This window comes from Rhinolophus ferrumequinum, chromosome 21 (genome assembly GCF_004115265.2).
Source record: "Rhinolophus ferrumequinum isolate MPI-CBG mRhiFer1 chromosome 21, mRhiFer1_v1.p, whole genome shotgun sequence".
NCBI lineage: Eukaryota > Metazoa > Chordata > Mammalia > Chiroptera > Rhinolophidae > Rhinolophus > Rhinolophus ferrumequinum.
This window is the reverse complement of record NC_046304.1, coordinates 244103-260836: the sequence shown is the minus strand read 5'-3', so window position 1 is coordinate 260836 and position 16734 is coordinate 244103. Positions and strand designations below refer to the sequence as shown.

The 16734-nt window shown below is 51.9% G+C and overlaps 1 protein-coding gene across 5 annotated transcripts in view; it reads left to right on the top strand.

Moving 5' to 3' along the window:
• The first annotated feature begins 1227 nt into the window (after positions 1 to 1227).
• Positions 1228 to 16734, top strand: part of EPN2 (epsin 2) — a 75099-nt gene continuing 59592 nt past the window's right edge. For 4 of the 5 annotated variants that reach the window (XM_033091567.1, XM_033091566.1, XM_033091565.1 and 1 more), the window contains exon 1: positions 1244 to 1376. Coding sequence is in view for 1 of the 5 variants with exons in the window: in XM_033091568.1 (XP_032947459.1) it covers positions 1247 to 1376 (130 nt within the window). In the remaining 4 variants the exon portion in view is untranslated. Of the gene's footprint in view, positions 1377 to 16734 lie in introns of all 5 variants that reach the window. The other variant, XM_033091568.1, reaches the window with a different exon arrangement.

Sequence of the window (16734 nt, the reverse complement as noted above, 5' to 3'; positions counted from 1 at the left end):
TCTCTTCTCCCTCTTATACTCATATTTTTGCCAGAGAAGGGAAGTCTAGATCCCAGCTTGTGAGAACAGAAGGGATGACTTGGTCCATCTGGCTCCTTCATGGGGAGGAGGCAAGGAGGCTCAGAGAAACGCAGTGACTTGCCTAAGGTCCTTTCGCTAGTGAGGACACAGTGAATGTTCCAACTTCCCTGAAACCAGAGTTTGGCGTAGTGTTGATGTCACCACGGCAACAGGCATGGTGCTGTGTGACAGCCTAGTAAGACCTGATCCAGTTCCCCAGACCCGGCTGTGAGGGGGTCTCTGCTCAAGCTCACCCTGACTGGAGCAGGTTAGTCAGCTGGGAGGCCCTGGGAAGCGCTCCAGAGTCTGCCTTTCCTCCAGCTTTGTCTTTGTCTCCTTCTGTGCCAAGCACGCAGTGCTTGGCACATAGTAGGTTCCTTGTGGGAACTGGTTGATCCAAAGGGAAGAGACGGTTCCTGTTACTCTGGTGAGAGTGTGAGGACGCGTGAAGGCGTGAGCCTGCACCTCGGGTGTCTAATAATCCCTCATGTCAGGGCTATGGTAAGCCAAGGAGCCCCATCTTTTTAGTGCCACCACCCCTTTGACAGTCTAGCAAAGCCTGTGCATCCCTTCTCAGAATAATTTTATTGAAGTATAACACACTTACATTAAAGTGCACACATCTGAAGTGTACACCAGTGAATTTTCACAAAGTCCACACACTTGTGACCCCAGCACCCAGTTCAGGAAACCGAGCACGACCAGAGCCCCCGCAGCGCCGTCGCCCCCTCCAGGGGCCACCCCCCCCCCAGAGGAGCCCCCGACTAAGGTTTACAAGTGCATACTGCGAGGGTAAGGACGGGAGTTTTAGCTGAGGAAGGGGCGGTCTGTGTGTGCAAAGGAGGGCGGTGAGGTGTGTGAGAAGTTGCGGGATGTGTATGGGGTGGGGGGTATTTGTGGGGGGTCTGAGTGAAGGTGGACGAGTGCTTGGGTTCGGGTATGAATTTGCCAGGGTTTGTGTGGCGGCTGGAGGTCGTCGCGGCCCCTGTGGAGGGCTTTGGAAGTCGTTTAGGGGATTCCGGCGTTGGTCGCGGGGCGTCGTGGGCAGGTTGCCGTGGACGCCGCGGGAGGCGGGGCCTGGGCTGGGCTACGGGGCGGGGCCGGGCTGGTGGGGGCGGGGCCCGGGCTGGTGGGGGCGGGGCCGGCGGGCGCGCGCACGCAGCCGGCGCGCCCCCTCCCGGCCGCCATGTTGGCTGGTGTGTGGGTGTCAAACGGAGCTGGACGCGGTGGCGGCTCCGCGGGCTCGCGTCGCTCCCGCCTCCCCAGCGCTACTGGCGGCCGCAGCCACGCACCTGGGCCGGCCCGGAGGAGCGGAGGTGAGCCGGGGCCCGCGGGGCTCGGGGACCAGAATGGGGCCCCGGGGCGCGGACCCTCCCCCCTCCCAGGGCGGACGCCCCCAGAACACGGGCTTCCCCACAGGCAGCCCCGCACCGCGTGCACCCCCGCTGCCCAGTCCGAGTCTGCACCTCGGGCGGGACCCCCAGCTTTCCACCCGGGCCCCGCCCCACGGGCTGGAGCGTGGCTCCTCCGCATCTGGGTCCCTCTTTCCGCTGCAAGGACCCACCTCCCCCCCCCCCCCATTTCCCGAGCTGGGAGCCCTTTTTAGTGTATATCCTCGGAGTCCGGGGCTCCCCTTCCTCGCACCCCGGATGCGGGAGCCGCCCCAGGCCCTCGCCCTCCACCTGAAAGCTTGGAATAGCCCCTGCCGTCCTCCCCGAGCACTTTCCCCCTCCCCGGGCCAGGCGCCCGTTCCCTCCGGAGCCGAGCCCGAGCCCCCCCCCGGGTCAGAGCCCAGCCCCCGTGCCCTCCAGCAGTCGGGGCAGGGCTGCCCTGTGGCCAGGATCCCGCTGTCCTTGGGGCTGGAGCGGGGCACCCTTCTCCTCCCTTGGGAGCAGGTTCTCCCTCCCCCCCCCCCCCCCACAGCACAGCGGGGACGGGGGCGGCGGAGCCAGGCTCCAGCTGCCTTTTGTTCCGCGTGGGATGGCAGAGACCCCGCCCGACGGTCCTGCTCGGCTAATCGGGTGGTGTATGGGTGCGTGGGGGCCGGCCTCTTCCCGAGACCCTTTCTCTCTTTCCCGGTGGGGCGGCTCCCCAGGAGCCGAGCGCGTTGGGAGAGGCTGGCCCTTCCCAGAGGAGTCGCTGCCAACAGGTTTTTTTTTTTTTTTTTTTTTTTTGCGACCTGGAGTTGGCCAAGTGGCTTTGCAGGAGAGGCAGTCCCCCCCGCCCCCCCAGAAACCCCAGCAGGGGCCGGTGAAAGCCTATTCCTCCACCCGGAGGCTCCGTATGGGGCCCCTTCAGAGTTTTGCTCCCCTAGGACAGCACCTGAAGTCTGTGCTTGAAGAGACGATGGGGCTTAACCATCAGATGGGGAAAACTGAGGCTCAGAGATGTAGTGATTTGCTTAAGGTAACACAGCAATATGTGTCAGTGCCAGAACTAGAAGCTGGGTCTCCAGGGCCCTCCATGACATTTTAGAATTTTTGTTTTTAGAGAGATGTTCAGGATTGTCCCCCTCGGCTCTCATTTTTAACATTCACTCAATGGGCAGGAAAAGATGAGAAGTACGAGTCTGTATTTCCACTTCCAGAAAATGCTCTGTAAAGAAGGGATTGGAATAGGGGTTAAAATGACTTTAAAGGGTGAATTTTAATTATCCATGCCCTCCTCTCCCCTTCCCATTTCCCAATTACATAAGATAATGAAGATTTGGCAGAAAACTTGTGCATCTTACAGCTCTAGATACTAGATGACAGACAGGTGCTGACAAAAATCATGTCCTGAATCGTGCACAGCAGTGATTGAGTTTGCACTGATAATTAAGTTTTCATCTGTAGTTAAATGTGCACCAAAGGGAACTACAGTTATTTCTGAATAGTACTTCTTCCAGTGATTGTGTTGAAGAAACCACCAAAATCTTCTCATCTTTTATTTATCTGTATTTTTGTGTTTACATTTTAAAAGCTTATTTGTTTCTTTAGTTTTAATATTGGGTTAGTCATCCTTACCAGTTTCACTGGGCTATTCTTTTATAAGCATTGAATGAGATACTGGATATTAAAGAGTTTGGTTAAGTGCAAATGACTGTAAATCATGATTCAACACTGCATCCCACAAGTCGCTGGACCAGGAGCAAGTTTGGATAGTCCTGTGGCATGACTATCCTGTGGATAGTCATTGAGTGCTTCTGATTTACACAGGCTTTTTGCCTCCCTGAACCTTGAGTCTCGCAGGTGGGGAGCTCAGTGGAGAACTGTGTCCTAGCAATGTGTGTTGTGCCAAGCACGTTTGTGAGGTGTGAAGAAATGTAAAACTTTCAAGTGGTGATACCTAGCGTGGTGTATGCAGTCTTGAAAAATGACCCATCCTTTGTAGAAATTCTCTGTAGAAATAGTAGCCTCTTTATGTGTTCCGTAATAAGGTGTGGATTTCCTGAGAGTTGGGATTCTGATGAGTCCTGCAAAAGTAGTTGAAAACTTTTGGGAGCTCTGATTTAATAAACTTGCTTTTCCTGAATTTAAAGGGTAGATGGCGGCGGCTTCTTTTAAGATTTCATTAGGAGGAGTGACACCTTTCAGTTCTTTGTGGCTAAAGTGCTAAGAGATTCTCATGCGTGGGAGTGGCATTGTCATATGAGTGCTCTTGGAAAGTGCGTTGAAGTTCTCAAAGCTTTTTGGCAGTTGTGCTCACTGTTCCCCAGGGCCTTCCTGTCTGGATGGGGCTTGTCATTTTACGGCATGAGTGCCTGATGACCCTGGGCCTTGGAAAAATCAGAGGGCTTGGATTGGGGGAATCGGAGGTTGGGGAGGGGATGGGGAAATGTCTAGTCCTGCTCCCTGTTCTCTGCTGCGCTTTCCATTCAGTCTTCAGTTTCAACAAACGTGTGTCAAGCCTTCGCCAGCCAACCCCACCAGTGTCTGGCCCCTCTAACTCTGCTCTCTAAGCCTCACCACCCCAGGCTTTTGGAGCATTTATCACCTGGTCTATGTATCTGGGGCTCTTGTGACACTGTGACAGTTTGAGACAAGTGATTGCCCTGTCTTTCTTTACTTCTCCAGCACCCAGCTCAGTCTCCGCCTAACGCATGGTAGTAGGTGCTCAGTAAAGGCCTGGCGTGTGAATAAGTCGTCCTGGAGGCAGGGGAACTGGCACAGCCAGGACTTAAATGCGGGTCTGAGTGATTCCCAAACCTGGGTTCCCCTGACTCCACCAGCTCCTTGTAGGAAGCCCCGCAGTGTAATAGGTACTCACTTAAATTACAGGGTAAACTCGTGATCTGCAAACCACCACCACGTGTATTTAGAAGGCTGGGAATTGTGAATGAGGAAATTTCGGTCTTTCTCCTAAGTCTTCGGCTCTGTGAAAGCACTTGCTGTAGAATTCAGTAGGCTGCTTGAACTGACAGATGCTACACTTAGGGTTTGATTGAAAAGAAAGACTTGCCTCCTTTGAAGGAGATCTGCAACATTGTTAAAATGCTCCCGGGACACCCTTGGCTTCTCTCTGGTGACTCGTTGTCAGCATTCCCAGGGCCGGAGCCCGCTCAGTGCCTGGGCACGGAAAAGCCTTCCTGTTGGTCCTGGTCTAGCCAGTGTCTAGGCTGCACTTGCAAGCCCTCTGGAGACAACAGGTCATTTAATTCTTCTGTTCGGAGCTGGGTGCACACAGGACTGTAAATGAAGGGGCCCCCCACGTTCTCTTTGTGGCGGCCTGGCTGCTAAGTGATCAGGGAAAGGCGGGCTCATCCTGAGGGGTGGCTGGCCATCTCGGGCTGATGCCTGATGTGGATTTAAAAGCATCTATAATTAGTCACTTCTGAGTGCAGGCTTCATCCTTCTCACTCCCGCCTCTCTGAAGGTAGCCTCCTGGTTGTATCCTTGTGGCTCAGGAGCTGAGAGCAACAAATGGTGCAGACAATTTGGCTACAAAGCCGCGTGACCAATAGCTTTGGAATCTGATGTGGCTACATATTGGCCTCCTGGCTGGGGCCTCGGGCATTTACTGACTGAGCTTTGGCTTCCTCGCCTCTAAAGTGGGGCTAATAGCCGTTTGACAGCAAACCGTGGTGTTTGTCAGACTCCAGTGCACTTGCGAGTCACCCAGAGAGTGTTAGACACAGGACTGGGCTCCACCTCAGAGTTCCTGGTTCAGTGTGTCTGGGGGAGGCCTGAGAGTGACCAGTTTCCAGGGGCTGCTGGTGCTCCTGGCCTGGTGCCCGGCCCTGGGAGCCCTGGCCCAGGGCACTGAAGGAGAAGGTGGGTAAGGGCCACGTGGGCTGCTGTGCAGCGGAAACGCCTTTTCTGCCCCTGACATGCTTCTGAGGGTCGCTCAGAAGGTGGTGGCATGACACTGGCCACGGAACCGGGTTCTCAAAGAGATGTTTTCACTTTGTTCTTCACGTGCTTCTGATTTGGACAGTGGTCAGAGGCCTTGTCACTGTGTGGGTCAGTCTGTGTTTTCCTCAATGAAGGGAAAGAAAATGCCAGAGCCTTGGGAGGAGGCCATAAATCTAAGATCCTGTTTGAAAAGCCAGTTCATTCCCACACATCAGGCAAGATGTTCACTGTCAAAGCCTTTCAGAAATGCAGCCAGGAAAGGGCAGGGGGAGAGGGGTTGGTCTCTGAGCAGACGCCCCCAGGGTCAGGAGGGTGGCTGGGCGTTCATAGAAGTCACTCCTCCCCCTCCGACAATTCAGGTTGATTTAATATTCTTTAGTGTTTAGAGTTTGGCAAAACTTTCTTTTCCTGCAGTGGTGATTATCAGCTTGTTCGTCGACACCAAACCCATGGGTGTGGATGTGTGAGCCCTGACGGTTTTTGTCTCCTGTGTATCAGGTCCTGTGCTGCTCCTTTGTGCACAGTATTTAATTGCCATCATGCTTCTGCGAGGCCTGTCACCATTTCTCTTTCTGCGTATGCAAAAACTAAGGCTCCGAGGGGTTCAGCAGCCTGTCCCAGGCCGCAGGTCAGTAAGTGCCCCAGCTGGTATATGCCGCTGCCTGCAGCAGATTCAAAACCACATTATTTCCACTACCTCACTCTAGCCTTTCCAGGTGCTCCCATTGCCTCACTGTACCCCCACAACAACCCTGGCAGGTAGGCATTTCACAGATAAGCAAGCTGAGGCTCAGAGAGGCCAAACTTGTTCACGTGCACCCACCCTGAATGCAGTCACACGACTGTGATTTTGGAGCCTCATGAGAGTGTTTCTGTCACAACACCTCACCTCCCTGTCCAGGGCCACAGGAGTAAATTCCAGGACCTCCAGCTGCCGGCAGGGAGGAGTACAACAGGGACCTGGGGGTGGGGGTGGGGGGCGCGCCCAGCTGGGTTGGCTGGGAGGAAGTCTGTGTGGGCTGGTAAGGGTTTTCGTGTTTGTAAAACCCTGTGAAAATAACTGCCTAAATTGCTCTTTGAGGAAAGGGGCCATTTCTTTTTGCTCTGTAGCCCTGAAGCTCTGCACATTTTTTCTACAAACATGACATGTGGGAATTAAGGGCCACAGATTGTCGGGTCATGCTGTTCTTATAACATGATCGAATTCATACAGAACTTGATAGTCTTCAACAGTTACATGTAAGTAAAAATATAAAATAAAGCACCTCTTTCCTCAGGAGGCAATTAACACATGACTTCCAGCAGATGGGTCATTTTGCTGGTCTTACAGTGTAGGAGGAGGCTGGGGTGTGAGCACTTTCCCAAGGTTTGATAATTGCCTGCGGCTCCCCAGCCCAGGGATGGTAACCAGCTATGTGTCAGAACCTGCCCTCTGCTCCTTGGAGGCCCTGGAGGTTTGGACTCGAATGGGCTGTTTCGTAAACTGTTTAAGACTCCGAGGTGAATAAATCATGAGAGCTAAGAGTTGCTATTCAAGGTCTGCCCCCTTCTCTGCCCTTCCCCCCCCGCAAATAATCACAGCAATAAATAAATACTGACAGGCTAGAAAGTCACATTTTTACTCGAAAGCAAGTCCTCCCTGAGTGCCCGTTTTTGATACCCAGAGCTGTCCTGGGGTATAATGACTATACTTTGGGTCCAAAAAGTTGGGAAACATGATCAGAAATAATTTTTACACCACTTTCTGAGAGCCAGTCCGGTTGATGTAGAATTATGAGCATCAAATCAAAGACAATTTCACGATAGTGGGGCAGAATATTTGAGATCAGTGTCAGCCTGGAAAATATGCAACACATGAACTCTAGAGTCAAAACGATGGGTGTAAGTAAAATGCCATGTTTCTTGCCACCAAGAACTTAGTCTAATTAAGAAGACACAGGTAACACTTTTGAGACAATTAGAAATTGGCGGTTTGTTGATCTGTGATTTTGATTCTTTGTCAGGAGATCAAGAATGGAGAAAAGTCTAGAAGAGTGAGTGAGGGAAGGTGTCAGGGAGAAGACAGGATTTGAGCTGGACCTCGAAGGACAGGGAGTGGTTTCAGCAGCGGAAGGCAGATGGAAGGCATTTCAGATGGAGGGCACAGCCAGAGACAAGCTGGGGGTGGCCTGGGCCAGCGCCTGCGAGCCTGTGGGTCGTGCAGGGTGCAGGCTCCAGGAGCAGCTCTGCCTGTGGATGCCTGCTGGGAGCAGGGAGGACCGAGGTGGCCAGACACCCGGCTCTGAGGAGGCAGAGGCTTGGGGAGGGGCCCCCTGGCAGGGGCCTTGCAGAGTGGCATCACTTCTGTGGGCGAGGCCGGCCGACTGGCTTCATGAGACTGGATAGGTCCCTGTTCCGGAGGCAGCACAAGGGTGTGTGTGAGAGTGAAGGGGGGACCGCGGTGCTGGCCTGGCGGGAGGTGGCTGTGACGCCCTGTGAGCTGAAGTTCTTGTCCTTGGATGCACCTGCAGATCGCAGGGCCGCCGCCCGCCGGGAAGGCTTTTTAAAATGCCTGTGATGGGCCCCACCCCAGACTGTGCAGGAGGGGCCGGGAGTACTTTCAGAAGTGCTCCAGATGATTCTAATGGTTGTGTGGGCTGAGAAGCTGAACTGTGTGCTCAGGGGAGCCGCTGGGAGTGCAGGATTAGAAGGTGGGAGAGAACTGGAGCCAGAGAGAGCAAGCCGCCTTTCCAGTGGTGAGGTACTGGTGCCGCGGAGGGCGGGGCTGGCAGGTGAGCGGGAGTCAGATGACCACTTGGGCTGCTGAAGTTTGCCTTAGCGAAGAGTGGGGGCAGGAGGAGACGTGTGACCCGTTTGGTAATCCCCCTTCAGCCTGATTTGTGGACAGGTCTGCAAGGGCAGGCCCAGCACGTTCTCATCTGTTCGTTCAAGCCTGCGCCAGGGTCCTTCCTATGCTCCCAGTTGGAAGGACTGCCCCAGACACTGCTTGGAAATGTAAAACTACATTTTCCTTAAAGTAATTATGTTACAGATACTTGTAATTTAGAGTTCCTAATTTAGGTAGATTCATTTTATTACCTAAAGAGTACCGTTTTAAAAGAGTACCGTTTTACTTGGTACGTTGAATGCATATTCCATACCATAATTTATAGGAGTTACAGAAGAACATTTTTTATAGGCCAATTCATTCAGTCTTTATTTAATGTTTATTGAGCACATGTGTATTATTTTCTATAGGTTGAGAACATACAGTGATAAGATGTAAATTCCTGCCCTCAAGTGCTTTACGGTCTGCAGACTGGCTGCTGACGTAGGGACAAGTAATGTCAGTCCCTGGAGAGAGAGGTTTAGGAGGTGGTGTCAGGCAGAGTGAACCTGGGGTTCGGAGAAGGCTCAGAGGGAGTACTCATGGAAGTAGAGTCCTGAAGGAGAAGTGGGAGTTCTGGGCGACAGAGACAGAGGGCTGCAGGCCGAGGGAACAGAGCTGTGTCCAGAGGGTGAAGCGTCCGGCTCGGGCTGAGAAGGAGGGAGGGCTGGATACACGGCAGAGGCCCCGCTGCAGGCTGCCAGGCAGGGAGCTCGGGGACACTGAGCTGGGTTGTGGTTTTCACGCAGTCTTTAGTGGTGAGTGGGCAGGGCCGTGGGTCCCCCACGCTGCCTCTAATCAGAGCAGCTCTGCTCTGGTCTGAACATGGGGAACTAAAAAGAGCTCATTTGAAAAGTGTCCCTTGCTGTTTAAAAAAACCAAAGTGATGTCATTGCAGTGGGCGGCAGGAGAGTGCCCCGGGGGCCGCTGGGAAGGAGTCAAGGCCGCCAGGGACCTGAAAAGCCCTCCCTTCGTTCTGTTGGCATGAGAAGGGGGAGTTGAGAAGGATTCAGTTCCCTCCTGTACTCCCAGCCGGTTTCTCAGGTCCCAGGGTAAAGTGGAGGCAGCGAGCTGATGCTGTGCCTAACAGTCCCTGGGGAATAGAACGCCTTACAGCAAGCGGTGCTGTTTTCCAGAAATCCCTGGAGAATGTTATGACCAGGTCGTAAAGGGAAGGGGCGTAGTAGTTAACTTGGACTGTGTATCAGAGAGTGATTGTGTGCCAGGCTCTGTGCTGGGTACCCAGGAGATGCCCCCACCCTCAGGTCTCCTCAGTGTGGGCTGCACAAAAGTGGTCCATGCCCAATCCAACCTACACATGCGTTTTGTTGGGCTGTACTATGCGTCTTTTTAAAAATGAAAATTGGTTGCTGTATTAGAGTCCTGTGGCTACTATAACAAATGACCACACACACAGTGGCTTAAAACAGCGCAGTTGTGTGGGTTAGGAGTTCAGCATGGGTCTTAGCAGGCTGGAGCCATGGCGTAGCCGGGGCTGGGTTCCTCCGGGGGCTGCGGGGGAGATCTGGCTCCTTGCCTTTTCCAGCTTCTCGATACGCCCACATTCCTTAATCCTTGGCCCCTTCTGTCTTGGAAGTCTGCAATGGCCAGTCCTGCTCTTCTCACGTATCACTCCGACACTGACTTTTCTGCCTCCCACTTCCCCAGGTAAGGACCTTTGTGATTCCCTGAGCCCACGGGGTAATCCAGGATCGTCTCGCTCTTTTAAGGTCAGCTGATCAGGAACTTCAGTTCCATCGGCTACCTTAATTCCCCTTTGCCGTGTAACCAGGATTACCATGGGGACCCCTTTGGGAGGCCATTATTCTGTCGACCACAACTGCCGACATGAAAATCAGGAGCTCTTACATAGCACTCCAGACTTGCAGCTCCATTGACACATTGGAACACTCGGCGACTGGGGGCCTGCACTGTTGCCTGGCAACACTGGGTCAGCGCCAGGGATGGCGCGGGCTCTGGATGGGCTTCAGCGCACCAGTTCTCCAGAGCCCCCACCCCTCCCAGGGCGCCCGCTCAGTTACCCTCGTGGCCTGGGCCCTGCTCCAGGGACCCACGGCCTTATGCAGAGACCGCATGGCAGTGTCCGGGGTTCAGGGTGGTGAGCTTGCTGGCCTCCCTGTTCAGTGCCCTCCTCCTTGCTCCCATGCCCCCACCCTGTGCCGTACCCTCCTCGCCTGGCACACACCTGTTCTTCCCCTCCATGCCCCCCTCTCCTTGACCCGAACTCTCCATTCCAGAGCATCCCTGATGCTATTTTAGGTGGTATTGTTTGTACGTAACTCCTCGTCTCCTGTCCCCTCCTTTTCTGGCACCCAACACTAGTACATTCTGGTGTCTTTCTTTTTATGCCTTGTATTGGCATTTGTAAAAAGGCAAGTCTTTATGATATACCTTTGGAGCAGTATCCATCACGAATCAGGCTCACACAACATTTAGTCGGATGTGCGTGTGCCACGTACTTTCCTAGACAAGACAGTGGGGAGTGAGCTGGAGATAGATACCTGCCTTGCCTTGCCTCCCTCACACCCCGCCAAATCTAATTCTAGAACAGGGAGGAGAAACAATAGGCAATTGCAATATTAATCTGCATTTAGGCAGAGTCTGGCAGCGTCCTGCTTCCTTGGACCCTGGCCTGGAGGTGAGCTCTGTTTGTCGTGGTCGGGGATTCTGGGGGTCTGTTAAGGCATTTTTGGTGAAAGGTTCCCGCATCTGCAGGCATTGCCTGGGCCCCAGCTGATAGCTGATTTGGGGCAGGCTTCTGAGGCTCAGATAGCAGATTGGTTTGCAGTGTGAAGAATTAGGCCAGACGCCTCCATGTGCCGCTGACTGGTGGTCCGAACTGGGGCCGGGTTATTTTCTGAGGACCCCTCGGTGCGGCCTCTTGTGGATGGACCTGTGCTGTGGGGCGGGGTGGAGGGCAGCAGGGCGAGTCCCCAGAATTTGACAGTTAAAGGGTGTCCAGGTCTTTAGCCAGCATGTTAAAAGATCTTTAGAAACTTGCTTGAAAACAAAGCAAAACTTTTCATTATGGAGGATTTCAAACATATAAAAACAAAATGTTCAGTGAACCCCATCCCTCAGCTCCAATAATTGCAGTCTTGGTTGGCGCCTCCCCACATTGGATTATTTCAAAGCAAATCCCAGACTTCACTTCAGTGATTAGTGCCTTGGTGTGTATCTAACAGGTGTGGATCTTGGGAACCTTCTCTGTCAGTGAAGAATGACCACCAGCCATCCTGATTCTGATTTCCATATGCTCTGGGCTTGAAACTGACTTTTTTCAGTTGTGGAATACTCATCTGTATACAAAATCTTGATTTAGGTTGAGTTTTATTAGCATTTATATTAGGGCAAAACAAGGAAAGTTTTGCTATTTTAATTTTTTCATTGTAAAATATACATAGAATTTACCATTTTAAAGTGTAAAATTTAGTGGCATTAAGTACATTTACAATGTTGTGCAGCCCTCACCACTGTCTAGTTCCGGAGGTTTTCATCACCCCTCAAGGAAACCTGTAGTGATTTAGCCGTCACTACACCCCTCACTCCCTGGCACCCGCTGGTCTGCTTTCATCCCTGTGGATTTGCTGATGCTGGACGTTTCATATAATGAAATCACACAGTATGTGACCCTTTGTGTCGGCTTCTTTCACTTAGCAGAGTGTTTTCCAGGTTCATCCACGTGGTTGAACCTGGAAGCACGTGTCATTATTTCATTCTTTTTATGGCTGAATGATATTCCACTGTGTGTCTAGACCACACATTGTTTATCCATTCCTCTGCGGGTGGACGCTCGCGTTGTTTCCACCTTTGGCTATTGTGAGTACTTGCTGCTTTATTTTAACTCTCGCAGGGCTTACTTTCACATGTGGTGTGGTGCATGGATCAGAAAGAAAATGTCACGTATTGGGGGGCAAGGGGCTGACGTACTCTTTGTTTCTGTTTTTCCTTGTGAATGTGATTTTATTGGGACAGGGTTGGGTGGGGAAATGTCGCGGTGGGTGGTCATGCCCACAGGGTACTGTCCGTTCTGGTCTTCCTGGGAAAGCTTTCGGAGCTTTTGCTTTTTCTTGGAGCTGCTGCTCTTGCTTCCAGCAGCCTCTTTAGGTCCACTGCTGGGTGGCTTCTCCTTGGAAGAGAGTTTGCTCTTGGGGACACTCCTGTTTCCCGCCTCTTTGGGGTCACTGAATGGTTCCTCTTTGAGGAAAGATTTCTTCCTCTTGATTTCATTGATTTCAACACACCCAGTTAAAAAGAACTTACTACTGAAGTGTAATGTATGTGACAGGAAAGCACATGGTAGGTGCATAATGTCAGCACATAAGGGGCTCGGAGGCATCTTCTGGTTGTTTTTTGTCGTCAGTGGCTGTGAGGCCTGCTGAACAGGCTGCATCCGGGGACGAACCCTGCCCTTCTTAGACCTGAGAGGCCACAGCCGCAGGTCTGAGGGTGGCAGTGGCCCTCCTGCGCGCTGGTGTCCAGGGAAATGCTCGGCAGTCTCTGGGACCTCGTCCTATCTCGGGACGTGGGGACAGATTCGGTGTTAGTAGTGTTTTCATGACAGCGGTGACAGAAGAGCTGTTTTTGCTGGACACCGAGTTGGTGCCTTTCTTTACACAGTCAGTAAAATAGAGTCTGTGCCCTTGTGTTTTGGTGACAGCGTGCTGGAGTGCAGGATGGCAGGTTAGACACGTTGTTGTCAGGGTGGCAAATGAAGTGGATTTGGTAGCATGTTTTATATGCAGACACTGATTTTCATCCAGCGGGGAGTTAGCGGGCAGCCGCAGGTAGCCAGTGCTGACGGGTGGACGCCCTTCTCGAGGGCGGCTGTGTGGGGTAAGTGGCCTCGTTCCACTTCTTAGATGCTTACGGTCATGGAGCTGGGGGGCGTTCTCTGCACTGCGTCATACATCCCGTGTGTCCCCTTTCGGAGGGCGTGAGGGAGGAGTTCCTCTCAGGCCTGGGGCACAAAGAATCTCCTCCTGTGACCCCGTTTTACTGCTGCCTTGCGACAGGGCTCCTCTTTGCTCTGCTCACTAGGAAGCTCAGCTCAGAGCCAGCAGCTCGTCCCCGCTCTCGTGTGGCCTGCACTTTGGGTTCTAACTTGGCTGTTTCCCCGCTTCCATTTCCCTATTGTCTGTGTTGCTTCATTTACTGGCTTTTCATCATGTTCTCTGGGTTTCTGTAAGCCAGTGATTCTCAACATGTCTAGTTTACTTTAATCACAATCACCCGGGAGATTTGTTTTCAGTGTCAGCGCTGGTCCCCACCACCTTTATTTCGATTGTGCTGGGATGGGACCTAAGCCTGAGTACTGTTTCCAAAGCTCCCCAGAGATTCGCACGTGGGGCTCAGGTGGAGAACCGCTGCGTTAGGCCATTTCACATCTTTTTAGCCATAAAGCAGGGATAAATAGATGAAAAAGAGGGAGTCTGGGAGTATAGCTGACCCAGATGACAGTGGTCTGAGTTCAGAGAAGCAGAATAAAGAGGATGATGTAGCTGCCAGTGGTTTTCTTGCCGGTGGCACCAGGGGGAAGCTGCGAGGGCCTCCTCTTGGCCAGGACCGCGGAGGAGCCGGAGGAGCCACTGGAGAGTTTGCTCTGAAATCGTGGGCCTGCCTCGTGGTAGTGCATGCAGCCTTATAGCAAGGTCTTGTGGGCTATTTAGGACCCACATCCCATACTTGGGACCTAATTTGTGCTTAGCGCCATTTGCCACAAAATGTAATTGCTAGTGAAGACCCGGGGTATAAAAGAGAAAATTTCAAACATGGTCTTTGCAACTAATCTGATACCTCCTGCACTTTAAAAAAAGTGCACTCTCCCTGCTTTAAAGAGAAACAGGAAATTATGAAAGAAAACACATTCTTTCTTGATTTAAAAGCGTGTATTCTATTGGCAGAAGAAAATGGCAAATAGCACAAGAAATCACTATGTAACCTGACTGCAAGGTGTTGAGCAGATTTTAACATTTGAAGAAGGAGAAATAAATGTTTCTTTAAAGAAACAAACCAAACCCATTATTCCCTCCCACCACCACCAAAAAAAAAAAAAAATCCCAAACCAGATTATTTTCACTTAGTTCTTTTGCCTTTGAACACAATCTTACCTTTTTTCTTCACCATCTGATTATCAATAATTCCTAAAGACTGTGTAACGTTGGCGCTACCAAACCAGACTGTGTATAATGGAGTATTTCCCGGCTGCTGTTCTTTGTTTTGTACTGTCTTGTGGAGAATGCTTAGGATGCCTGTTTTAATGGTCATCAAAGAAAATTTAGAAAATTCATATAGGTAAGAAGGACCAAACGAGAACCTGGCCTATTGCCTGTCATTGTAGTTGCTCTTAGTATTTTGGTTGATTTTCTCTAAGTTGTTGGGTATTTGTTTAGTACCCATGGGTCTTCATGGCCGATGTGACTGTCTTGGGATGGCTCAGAGCTTTTCTTTGCATGGCAGTGCTGGGAAGAGTCGGCCTTCCCGCAAGACCGCGGTGGGGGGGGGGGTGGTGTCTGGGGGGGGCGGGGGGGGGCAGCGGTGCCGCTGTGTGCAGCATTCAGTGCCGGCCTGGTGGTGCGGACGGCTTAGTGCGGACTTGTCAAATGGGTGTTTGTATTTACGTGCCACATTACACTACCAACTGGTGGGTGTTTAAGAAATCCTTTCAATAGAAATTTAAAGGCTATTTTGAAGGGTTTTTTTCATCTGGAAGAAAAAATTGGTTTAAAACTTGAAAAGGGAAATAAATGTCTTCTTTAAAAGAAAAAACTCATTCGTTAACACACTAGCTTCTGAATCAAGCTCTCAGAAATAAGAGATTTAAAAAACCTGCCCTTGTGGGGCTTATGAGAATATCATTTGGAGTCAGTCAGTCTTATTCTCTCTTTTCACTAGATGATGTGGAAATCTGGTTTTGCTGTTGTTTTTCTTAAATGTGAATGTGGTGCCTCGTTGATTTGGCTCTTTGGAACATTGAGTCACTACAGAGGGAAATTCCAGGTCCCTGAATGGCACCCTTTTGAGGGCGGAAGCCTTTCCTTTGAACCTACAGCTTTTGTCTTTCCTCTTCACACTTTGTTCCCTGATTTCACAGCGGCCGGGGCGGGGGCGGGGGGGGGGGGGGGGTGCTGGACCAGCATGTGGGGGTGGGGTCCAGGTGAGGGCCAGGACGAACGAGAGCGCTTTTACAGACGGGCGTGAGATCGCGGCTCCCGCACCCCTCAGCGGCTGGACGGAGTCCAAGTTCTGTCACTGGCACCCAGGGCCCATCGCTGTTTGGCCTGTTGTCTTCTTTTCTGGCCTCACCTCTTGCTGCTTTCTCTCTTTACTTGCCAGACTGGCTTCTGGAATGCATTTTGCCTGCTGCTGTGCACCTCAGCAGTCCCCTTGCACGTTGCAGGCCTGGCCTGTACCCTTTAGGCTTCCATTAAAGGGTGTCATCTGTCTGGGTTTCTCTACCCCCTGTAGGCTGTACCACGGGAGCTGTGCAGCTGGGTTCTGTCTGACTGACATGCGTCCCCAGTGCTGTGCCTCTGCCCCGCTGCTGCACAAGTGGCAGCTCAGAGTTGCTTGTTCTCCCCTTCCCTGCCCATGGTGATTGCAGACACAGATCTGCTCAGGGCTGCACTGATGGCGGGGCGGGGGGGGGGGTGCATAAATCCGTGGGCAGTGCAGGGGGCAGTGCCAGGAGAAGGGCAAGTCAGACCGGCTGGATGGCAGGTTGGATAGGGGTGGAGACCGCTGGGGAAGCCACCGCAGGCCATTCGCAGCCTTCCAGGTGTGACGTCCGTGGGCTGGCAGGGACAGACACAGGGCTGTCCAGTGGTCTGTGCCTGCAGCTGTTGGTGGAGGGCGCTGACCCAGACTGACAGGAGGAAGGAAAGGGGGCCTGGGCTGGCAGGTACACCTGAGCTGCCTGCTGCACGGGTGTGAGACCCGTCTGCCAAGACTCCTATGTGGCTCTGCTCTATTTTCTTTTTAATGAGGATGGGACTTTTTTTGTAAGTAATGCTTTTTGAATAGGCAGTCCATCCACACAGGTGTCCAGTGAAAAGATACTGAAGTATGCTGCGAGAAATCTTGCCCTTCCCCTCTGATGTCCTCTGCCCCATCCTCTCTGCTCTCAAACAGATAACCCTTTTTAGGAGTTTGAATAGCCTTCCAGGGTTTCTTTATGTAAGTAAAGCAAACAAAAATTTATATTCTTATTTCTTCCTTTTGTGAAATAAAAAACAGCCCACTGTGAAACACATTGCTTCTTTACTTATCAGCATAGTCTAGAGATTTTGCATATCAGTATGTGAAGAATCACTGGCCTTCTCTCTCTGGCCTATTGGTATTATGAAGTTGTTCCTTATTTTGCAGAAACAGAAGTTGTGCCTTTTGTTTTGTTTTAAATCCCATCCCTTTTTCAAAGGCATTGGGGCATTGCTTCCATCATGTTTCCTAACACAC